Source organism: Cryptomeria japonica, chromosome 3 (assembly GCF_030272615.1).
Source record: "Cryptomeria japonica chromosome 3, Sugi_1.0, whole genome shotgun sequence".
Classification (NCBI taxonomy): domain Eukaryota; kingdom Viridiplantae; phylum Streptophyta; class Pinopsida; order Cupressales; family Cupressaceae; genus Cryptomeria; species Cryptomeria japonica.
The window spans coordinates 619,045,661-619,057,827 of NC_081407.1; the positions used below are offsets into that span (position 1 = coordinate 619,045,661).

At 32.2% G+C, this 12,167-nt stretch overlaps 1 protein-coding gene across 1 annotated transcript; it reads right to left on the minus strand.

Moving 5' to 3' along the window:
• Window positions 1-10,592: 10,592 nt before the first annotated feature.
• On the minus strand, window positions 10,593-11,727 carry LOC131060133 (trihelix transcription factor ENAP2). The gene has a single exon (XM_057993244.2). The coding sequence runs from the start codon at window positions 11,723-11,725 to the stop codon at window positions 10,940-10,942; it is 786 nt and encodes a 261-aa protein (XP_057849227.2). The 5' UTR covers window positions 11,726-11,727; the 3' UTR covers window positions 10,593-10,939.
• Between the last annotated feature and the right edge of the window lie 440 nt (window positions 11,728-12,167).

A 12,167-nucleotide genomic window follows, 5' to 3' on the forward strand; every position in this document is an offset into this window, starting at 1 on the left:
ACACGAAGATCACCGATTGAGTCACACAGACTTGAGGTATTCCAACCGGAAATCCTGAAGTGGAAGCTACCTACCAACCGGTAGTCATACAATGCTTCCATGTCCCGGTTCCCATAACTACATGCCGGTTCACCTTGAACGAATATGCCGCTTCACTTTGGCATATAAACCGGTTCATACATATGTCGGTTCCTCTCTCTCTTCACCTATCACATGTGCCGGTTCACACCATGTCTCATATTCAATCAATGACAACATACAATATCATTATGTCTTCATGCCAGTTCACATAATGCCAACACCATCACCATCACCATCACCATCACCGTCACCATCACCACCACCATCACCACCACCACCACCACCACCACCACCACCACCAGCAACAGCAGCAGCATCGTCATCATCATCATCATCATCATCATCATCATCTATAGATTGATAAAACTGTGTTATGCTTAAGTAATTAGATCTATAGATTGATGAAGAATTTAGTGTTGCGGTTTGGAATATGTTTTTATAACATTATAATGAAGTTATGACCGGAACCGCATCATGTTTTGGCTATCGGAAGTCATGTTTGTGATTGACTGATGTTTTTTTTCTGTAGGTTTTTAGAAGGGTTTGAGAACCGGTATTCAAGTCTTATAACCGGTAATGATTTTGAGTTCGATGGTGATGGAGTGGCTGAATCTGTGTGAAGTGATAAGATGATTTTTTGGCACGTACAAGGAGCGAATTTCTTGGGAATAAGTGAAGTGCTTATTAGAATGAGATAAGGGTTTGAAGGTGTATTAGATCGATGTGCGATGATCATTCAATGGTTGTAATTGATTTGTAATTTTTTGTAATGATCCATATGATGATCTGTAATGATTTATAAAGATCTGTGATGATCTATGATGTAAATCTGAGTATGAGGTTAGGGTTTTGTAACCGACTAAGTTGTAAAGTCTATTTAGGGTAAGTTTGTGATAATTTACTGTGTCAGTGATCAAAGGAAGAGTGTGTGGCCAAACCAGTGTGTGTGTGTCTACAAGAGAGAATCAGATTGGAGTAGGAAATGATCTTTACAAGCAAGCAGAGAGTATTATTTTCATATCATACATCTGTTGTTCCCTAACAGTTGTAGCAGACTCAAAATCCCTTAACCAAGTAGGTCCTAATAGGCCTGATTGTATAAATCCCTTCACTGGGTGACTCATTAGCTTGGGTTCTAAATCCTTTCACAAGGTTAGTCCTAACAGAGTAAAGTTCCTAACAGGGTTGAGGTAAATCCCTTAACCAGGGGACTCCTAACAGGGTTGCTCCTAACCGGGCTAGGCTCCTAACAGGGTGCAATTTTGAAAGAGTGCAAAAATATTGTGGGTACCAATTCCCACCATGGTTTTTCCCATTTGAGTTTCCACGTGAAAATCCTAGTGTTCATGTGTTGCTTGATTTCTTATGTGTTGAGTTGATATCTTTCTATTGCATGCATGTTGATGAACACTTAGAAGAAAAAATTGATAAATTTGATCAACAGTATGATTTCAATTATTATCAATGTCGTTTATGAGTTTTTTTGAAAGAAGTATTTGGTGGTTGTTAAAGTTTTAAAGTTTACTGTTATTACTGATTCACCCCCCCTCTTAGTAACAACTGGTTCCTCACAAATAACTCACCAATTTGATGTATCTTTATAGTACTCTTGGTGGTTGATCAAATCTGTTAAATCAAGTGAATATGCTTTTCTATATAATTTTGTGCCTTGCATCTACTAGAAATATTACCAAGAAGACAAATAATTATTTTAAAAAAACATTCTAGAATTCTTTGACTGTACACTTGTAGGTTAATAATTTATAAATTTATGTAAAAAAATGTAGTTGTAATAATTGCAAATAGGAGAATCAAGAATAGTTTTTGATACAAAAATTAAGATTTTAAAATTGATAACAAGTTAATATATTTTTTGTCTTGTGGGATTTAAAGGGAAAACACTTGAACCAAGTTTGACAAAGTATAAATTGTTGAGGAGATTGTACTAAAACTTGCCCATGTTTTAGTTATAATTCACTACCTTATTATTTAGCATAACTTTGTACCAAGGGTCCAAAAGGGTTTATAATTGTGTCTTTTAGAAGCATAAGTATTTGGGGCATCACAAAAGACCTAGGTGTAATAAAAAATCCCATTCCTTGCAATCTCCATATTACATTTTTATGTACATTTCGGTTCCCCCCTCAATATGTTCTAGTTCCATTGGCACCTATTTTTTGTTATCCTCGGATCATGGTTAGCAATCCAAGCATCCTAGACCTTATCCAACCATCCTTTTCAATATCCTGAAATTTGGAACCTTAATCATGCAAATAACACTTGTGTTTCCGAGCACAAGTGTCTCTTTAATGGTACACCTCTTAACAAAGGTGTCCTCATCTTTCAAATGGAGAAAACTTTTCTCAAATTTTAATACTTACTATGTTTTTATTAATCATGAACTTTCTCTCATCAATTCCAAAAGACAAATTATAGACACATAATCAAGGAAAGAGGACAACAAACCTAGGATCAAAGGTCTAAAGCTACACTATCTCTCTTGAGCTCTCATGGTATTTCATCCTTGTAATTTTATTTCCCCATTCTTATTGCTACATTATATTCCCTTGATCCTTGAATAACTATTTAAAATTCTCAAATTTGTGTACCCTCATCCTCAAACCCATGCCAAGTTTTAGGACTCTATGAAACAATTGTAGATGCTCTAGCACCTACACCATCACTAAGTTTACACATACAATTTCCAAATTTCTATCAATTCTTCTATGTAAAAGTTGAATATACTCAATAGTTAGTCTCTTTTAAGAATACGATCATTTTTAATTATTCCTCTAGCTCCAATTTGAATATTCGAGAGGACACATATGCTACCTTATATAGTAGCCACATCAAAAATTCATTTGGTAGTGATCAAATTTACTATTTAAAATCCTCAAATTTGTGTACCCTCATCCTTCAAACCCATGCCAAGTTTTAGGACTCTATGAAACAATTGTAGTTGCTCTAGCACCTACACCATCACTAAGTTTACACATACAATTGCCAAATTTCTATCAATTCTTCTAAGTAAAATTTGAATATACTCAATAGTTAGTCTCTTCTAAGAATACAATCATTTTTAATTATTCCACTAGCTCCAATTTGAATATTCAAGAGGACACGTATGCTACCTTATATAGTAGCCACATCAAAAATTCATTTGGTAGTGATCAAATTTACTATTTAAAATCCTCAAATTTGTGTACCCTCATCCTTCAAACCCATGCAAAGTTTTAGGCATCTATGAAACAATTGTAGATGCTCTAGCACCTACACCATCACTAAGTTTACACATACAATTGCCAAATTTCTATCAATTCTTCTAGGTAAAAGTTGAATATACTCAATAGTTAGTCTCTTTTAAGAATATGATCATTTTTAATTATTCCTCTAGCCCCAATTTGAATATTCAAGAGGACACGTATGCTACCTTATATAGTAGCAACATCAAAAATTCATTTGGTAGTGATCAAATTTACTATTTAAAATCCTCAAATTTGTGTACCCTCATCCTTCAAACCCATGCCAAGTTTTACGACTCTATGAAACAATTGTAGATGCTCTAGCACCTACACCATCACTAAGTTTACACATACAATTGCCAAATTTCTATCAATTCTTCTATGTAAAAGTTGAATATACTCAATAGTTAGTCTCTTTTAAGAATAAGATCATTTTTAATTATTCGTCTCGCTCCAATTTGAATATCCAAGAGGACGCATATGCTACCTTATATAGTAGCCACATCAAAAATTCATTTGGTAGTGATCAAATTTACTATTTAAAATCATCAAATTTGTGTACCCTCATCCTTCAAACCCATGCCAAGTTTTAGGACTCTATGAAACAATTGTAGTTGCTCTAGCACCTACACCATCACTAAGTTTACAAATACAATTGCCAAATTTCTATCAATTCTTCGAAGTAAAAGTTGAATATACTCAATAGTTAGTCTCTTTTAAGAATACAATCACTTTTAATTATTCCTCTAGCTCCAATTTGAATATTCAAGAGGACACGTATGCTACCTTATATAGTAGCCACATCAAAAATTCATTTGGTAGTGATCAAATTTACTATTTAAAATCCTCAAATTTGTGTACCCTCATCCTTCAAACCCATGCCAAGTTTTAGGACTCTATGAAACAATTGTAGTTGCTCTAGCACCTACACCATCACTAAGTTTACACATACAATTGCCAAATTTCTATCAATTCTTCTATGTAAAAGTTGAATATACTCAATAGTTAGTCTCTTTTAAGAATACAATCATTTTTAATTATTCCTATAGCTCCAATTTGAATATTCAAGAGGACACGTATGCTACCTTATAAAGTAGCCACATCAAAAATTCATTTGGTAGTGATCAAATTTACTATTTAAAATCCTCAAATTTGTGTACCCTCATCCTTCAAACCCATGCCAAGTTTTAGGACTCTATGAAACAATTGTAGATGCTCTAGCACCTACACCATCACTAAGTTTACACATACAATTGCCAAATTTCTATCAATTCTTCTATGTAAAAGTTGAATATACTCAATAGTTAGTCTCTTTTAAGAATACGATCATTTTTAATTATTCCTCTAGCCCAAATTTGAATATTCAAGAGGACGCGTATGCTACCTTATATAGTAGCCACATCAAAAATTCATTTGGTAGTGATCAAATTTACTATTTAAAATCCTCAAATTTGTGTACCCTCATCCTTCAAACACATGCCAAGTTTTAGGACTCTATGAAACAATTGTAGATGCTCTAGCACCTACACCATCACTAAGTTTACACATACAATTGCCAAATTTCTATCAATTCTTCTATGTAAAAGTTGAATATACTCAATAGTTAGTCTCTTTTAAGAATACGATCATTTTTAATTATTCCTCTAGCCGCAATTTGAATATTCAAGAGGACACGTATGCTACCTTATATAGTAGCCACATCAAAAATTCATTTGGTAGTGATCAAATTTACTATTTAAAATCCTCAAATTTGTGTACCCTCATCCTTCAAACCCATGCCAAGTTTTAGGACTCTATGAAACAATTGTAGATGCTCTAGCACCTACACCATCACTAAGTTTACACATACAATTCCCAAATTTCTATCAATTCTTCTATGTAAAAGTTGAATATACTCAATAGTTAGTCTCTTTTAAGAATATGATCATTTTTAATTATTCCTCTAGCCCCAATTTGAATATTCAAGAGGACACATATGCTACCTTATATAGTAGCCACATCAAAAATTCATTTGGTAGTGATCAAATTTACTATTTAAAATCCTCAAATTTGTGTACCCTCATCCCTCAAACCCATGCCAAGTTTTAGGACTCTATGAAACAATTGTAGTTGCTCTAGCACCTACACCATCACTAAGTTTACACATACAATTGCCAAATTTCTATCAATTCTTCTATGTAAAAGTTGAATATACTCAATAGTTAGTCTCTTTTAAGAATACGATCATTTTTAATTATTCCTCTAGCTCCAATTTGAATATTCAAGAGGACACGTATGCTACCTTATATAGTAGCCATATCAAAAATTCATTTGGTAGTGATCAAATTTACTATTTAAAATCTTCAAATTTGTGTACCCTCATCCTTCAAACCCATGCCAAGTTTTAGGACTCTATGAAACAATTGTAGTTGCTCTAGCACCTACGCCATCGCTAAGTTTACACATACAATTGCCAAATTTTTATCAATTCTTCTATGTAAAAGTTGAATATACTCAATAGTTAGTCTCTTTTAAGAATACGATCATTTTTAATTATTCCTCTAGCTCCAATTTAAATATTCAAGAGGACACGTATGCTACCTTATATAGTAGCCACATCAAAAATTCATTTGGTAGTGATCAAATTTACTATTTAAAATCCTCAAATTTGTGTACCCTCATCCTTCATACCCATGCCAAGTTTTAGGACTCTATGAAACAATTGTAGTTGCTCTAGCACCTACACCATCACTAAGTTTACACATACAATTGCCAAATTTCTATCAGTTCTTCTATGTAAAAGTCTAATATACTCAATAGTTAGTCTCTTTTAAGAATACGATCATTTTTAATTATTCCTCTAGCTCCAATTTGAATATTCAAGAGGACACGTATGCTACCTTATATAGTAGCCACATCAAAAATTCATTTGGTAGTGATCAAATTTACTATTTAAAATCCTCAAATTTGTGTACCCTCATCCTTCAAATCCATGCCAAGTTTTAGGACTCTATGAAACAATTTTAGTTGCTCTAGCACCTACACCATCACTAAGTTTACACATACACTTGCCAGATTTCTATCAATTCTTCTATATAAAAATTGAATATACTCAATAGTTAGTCTCTTTTAAGAATACGATCATTTTTAATTATTCCTCTAGCTCCAATTTGAATATTCAAGAGGACACGTATGCTACCTTATATAGTAGCCACATCAAAAATTCATTTGGTAGTGATCAAATTTACTATTTAAAATCCTCAAATTTGTGTACCCTCATCCTTCAAACCCATGCCAAGTTTTAGGACTCTATGAAACAATTGTAGTTGCTCTAGCACCTACACCATCACTAAGTTTACACATACAATTGCCAAATTTCTATCAATTCTTCTATGTAAAATTTGAATATACTCAATAGTTAGTCTCTTCTAAGAATACAATCATTTTTAATTATTCCTCTAACTCCAATTTGAATATTCAAGAGGACGCGTATGCTACCTTATATTGTAGCCACATCAAAAGTTCATTTGTTAGTGATCAAGTTTACTATTTAACATCCTCAAATTTGTGTACCCTCATCCTTCAAACCCATGCCAAGTTTTAGGACTCTATGAAACAATTGTAGTTGCTCTAGCACCTACACCATCACTAAGTTTACACATACAATTGCCAAATTTCTATCAATTCTTCTATGTAAAAGTTGAATATACTCAATAGTTAGTCTCTTTTAAGAATACGATCATTTTTAATTATTCCTCTAGCTCCAATTTAAATATTCAAGAGGACACGTATGCTACCTTATATAGTAGCCACATCAAAAATTCATTTGGTAGTGATCAAATTTACTATTTAAAATCCTCAAATTTGTGTACCCTCATCCTTCAAACCCATGCCAAGTTTTAGGACTCTATGAAACAATTGTAGTTGCTCTAGCACCTACACCATCACTAAGTTTACACATACAATTGCCAAATTTCTATCAATTGTTCTATGTAAAAGTTGAATATACTCAATAGTTAGTCTCTTTTAAGAATACGATCATTTTTAATTATTCCTCTAGCTCCAATTTGAATATTCAAGAGGACACGTATGCTACCTTATATAGTAGCCACATCAAAAATTCATTTGGTAGTGATCAAATTTACTATTTAAAATCCTGAAATATGTGTACCCTCATCCTTCAAACCCATGCCAAGTTTTAGGACTCTATGAAACAATTGTAGTTGCTCTAGCACCTACACCATAACTAAGTTTACACATACAATTGCCAAATTTCTATCAATTCTTCTATGTAAAAGTTGAATATACTCAATAGTTAGTCTCTTTTAAGACTACGATCATTTTTAATTATTCCTCTAGCTCCAATTTGAATATTCAAGAGGACACGTATGCTACCTTATATAGTAGCCACATCAAAAATTCATTTGGTAATGATTGAATTTACTATTTAAAATCCTCAAATTTGTGTACCCTCATCCTTCAAACCCATGCCAAGTTTTAGGACTCTATGAAACAATTGTAGTTTCTTTAGCACCTACACCATCACTAAGTTTACACATACAATTGCCAAATTTCTATCAATTCTTCTATGTAAAAGTTGAATATACTCAATAGTTAGTCTCTTTTAAGAATACGATCATTTTTAATTATTCCTCTAGCTCCAATTTGAATATTCAAGAGGACACGTATGCTACCTTATATAGTAGCCACATCAAAAATTCATTTGGTAGTGATCAAATTTACTATTTAAAATCCTCAAATTTGTGTACCCTCATCCTTCAAACCCATGCCAAGTTTTAGGACTCTATGAAACAATTGTAGTTGCTCTAGCACCTACACCATCACTAAGTTTACACATACAATTGCCAAATTTCTATCAATTCTTCTATGTAAAAGTTGAATATACTCAATAGTTAGTCTCTTTTAAGAATACGATCATTTTTAATTATTCCTCTAGCTCCAATTTGAATGTTCAAGAGGACACGTATGCTACCTTATATAGTAGCCACATCAAAAATTCATTTGGTAGTGATCAAATTTACTATTTAAAATTCTCAAATTTGTGTACCCTCATCCCTCAAACCCATGGCAAGTTTTAGGACTCTATGAAACAATTGTAGTTGCTTTAGCACCTACACCATCACTAAGTTTACACATACAATTGCCAAATTTCTATCAATTCTTCTATGTAAAAGTTGAATATACTCAATAGTTTGTCTCTTTTAAGAATACGATCATTTTTAATTATTTCTCTAGCTCCGATTTGAATATTCAAGAGGACACGTATGCTACCTTATATAGCAGCATTATCAAAAATTCATTTGGTAGTGATCAAATTTACTATTTAAAATCCTCAAATTTGTGTACCCTCATCCTTCAAACCCATGCCAAGTTTTAGGACTCTATTAAAAAATTGTAGTTGCTCTAGCACCTACACCATCACTAAGTTTACACATACAATTGCCAAATTTCTATCAATTCTTCTATGTAAAAGTTGAATATACTCAATAGTTAGTCTCTTTTAAGAATACGATCATTTTTAATTATTTCTCTAGCTCCGATTTGAATATTCAAGAGGACACGTATGCTACCTTATATAGTAGCCACATCAAAAATTCATTTGGTAGTAATCAAATTTACTATTTAAAATCCTCAAATTTGTGTACCCTCATCCTTCAAACCCATGCCAAGTTTTGGGACTCTATTAAACAATTGTAGTTGCTCTAGCACCTACACCATCACTAAGTTTACACATACAATTGCCAAATTTCTATCAATTCTTCTATGTAAAAGTTGAATATACTCAATAGTTAGTCTCTTTTAAGAATACGATCATTTTTAATTATTCCTCTAGCTCCAATTTGAATATTCAAGAGGACACGTATGCTACCTTATATAGTAGCCACATCAAAAATTCATTTGGTAGTGATCAAATTTACTATTTAAAATCCTCAAATTTGTGTACCCTCATCCTTCAAACCCATGCCAAGTTTTAGGACTCTATGAAACAATTGTAGTTGCTCTAGCACCTACACCATCACTAAGTTTACACATACAATTGCTAAATTTCTATCAATTCTTCTATGTAAAAGTTGAATATACTCAATAGTTAGTCTCTTTTAAGAATACGATCATTTTTAACTATTCCTCTAGCTCCAATTTGAATATTCAAGAGGACACGTATGCTACCTTAAATAGTAGCCACATCAAAAATTCATTTGGTAGTGATCAAATTTTTTCTTGCTGCTAATTTTGACAATCTACAACCCATTGGTAGTTTCATAATAAGTTTATATCAAGTGCATTTTTTCTTTTCCTCATTTATTCATATCAATACACACTTTAATTTGCATGTTTTCATTTATCAATTATTAATTTCAATCATGTATTTCTAAGACATAATTTATATTATTAGTTATTACAAAGAAAGAAATAGTGTTTTTAAGACCTTATTTATACTTCAAATGTTGATAATATCATTTGAATGTCTTAAATGACTTAAAAATAAATATATTTAAATGCAATATAGTAAACTAATCAAATGTAAACATTTTCATATTCTGATTTTAAATGAGAATGTCATTTATATAACTCAATAAAACATTAAAGAAAAGGGTGTCTATGTGCAATCTCCATCATGATAAAAATTCATTTTTGTGAGCAAGGAGTAATTTGTGTTGAAGATTTGTTTTCTTTGTAAGCTAATTTTTTATAATTAGTTTCTAAATTAATATTATTCAAAATATTATCAATACAATTTACATTGATTATGAAACTTCCAATTAAATATACCCAATATTGCTTTCAATTAAATATAACATTTTGATATTAGTTATCATGATAGATTAATGATATGATCATTATATAAGAGATCTAGAGATCTGAATCCTTACCATTAAAAAAAATACTTACTAAATATTTCTTATTTAACTTTACTAATAAAATAATACTAATAATACAATATTAAAAAAGGTAGTAGAAAAATTTAAGTTTTTCCTTTCCTTTCTAAGAATTGTCTCACCTACATGGGAAGTAGCAGAGAATTACCATGAAAGCATACTATTAGCATGATTTGCATTTCAATCTAGAATTCAAGACCAGATAAGAGCAGGGAATGGTGATCATGCAAAAGAAACATTGTCAGCTATATTTGACATAAATATCACTTTTAAAACTAGTTAACTCTGAGATTCTTGTGGATTCAACATTATAAATTTTTAATGTCATCAATTCAAGAAACTCAATATATTTGATGATAATAGAGTTTAATCTGAATCCACAAGAATCTCAATATATATTATAAACTGAAAATTTCATGATTCAAACTGGTTAATCCTATTAACTTCCACGACTCAAGTTGAAAGAGCATCAATTATATGCATACAACATCAATTTGAAAGACCATCAATTTATATGCATACCAGTCCTCCAAATCTCAAGGTAAACTATTATCAGGTGGCGAAATCGTGATTCATTCCTCTGTGTGAGGGTAAACCAGAATTGAAGAAATCCCATAGATGGATATAATTACTCAAAACGAAACCCAAATTTAATGCTAGTCAAGAGCATTGTAGAAGCAATAACTAAGTTATGAATTTTTCAAAAAAACTCAAATACTCATTTAACAGAATGAATTACTACTCATCATCATTACTACTGTGACAAGCATTCCTCCTCTTTCTCCTCACAAGCCTCGCAAGCTGAACATTCATGTTAGACAAGATGTCCATCTTAGCAATCTCCATCCGCGCATAAACATTGGAAAATCCTACAATGGCCTCCGCAAGCGCTTCCATCGGGTCACAACTCATCTCATCCCTGCTCCGTTTCTTTGGCCCTAACCCTAACCCTAATTCTAACCCTAGCGACTCCATTTTTCTGTCCGCAGAGCTCTCTGCCCCCGCAGAGGGGCTCAAACTGGTATCTTTGATATGATTTCTACACATAATATCGTCCATCTGATGAAAATAACGCCAAGAAGTTGCAGTAAAGCCTGTGTCAACAGCCTTTCGCTTTTCGACCTTGTAGCGTTTTTTCAGGCTGTCGACTTTGTCTCTGCACTGCTTCATCGTTTTCCGAAAGCGCGGATCACTGCAGCGCGAATTCACTAAGGCCATAACGTCCTCCCAGTCTTTGTTTCGAAGAAACCCTCGTCCTAATGCATATTTCTGGCCATAGGCCTGGAGCAGTGAATCCACTGCTTCTAGACTCCATTCCCCTGTGCATGGCATTTTGCAGGTTTCTTTTCTTCCTTCTTCATCGCTCGAAGCCATGGCTGTTTCCAAATTCTCATTAATCGATTCAGTGAAAACTAATAACAGGGAGAATTTGTTCAATTTCAGAGCAGTGAGATGAAGGGTTTTGCTCGGGAGGATTTGAATTTTCCTTGTTTCCCTCCCGTGCAGAAGACGAGTTCCTTGCATTTGCTTTAAAGTTGGTTTTATGAAAAGTAGTTTTACGCTTACCAACGGTTTTGAACCGCTTTTGTAACCGTGCTGCAACATTAATGTCTAATTTTTGCAATATAGGTTTCAATTAATTTACATTCTCTTCTTTTCCACTGAAAACCATGTTCTCTACTTTTCCAACATAAATTGTTAGTTATAAATTACATTACTAATTATTATTGAAAAAATGACTACGTTGTTTTACATAAATATAATTTATATTTAATTAATATAAGAAAGTTTTTGTTTATTTTTTAATTTGTAATAATATTTTAATTTATTTTAAAAATAATACTATAATTATATTTATTTTATTCTTAATAAATTAATTATTAAATCATATAATATTTAATATAATTATATTATAAATTTGTTACATAAAATAGATACATGGTTAAATAATAAATATTGCTAGATA

Coding starts and splice junctions, on each gene's coding strand:
- LOC131060133 (XM_057993244.2), bottom strand. CDS start 11,725: ATGCAAGGAACTCGTCTTCTGCACGGGAGGGAAACAAGGAAAATTCAA.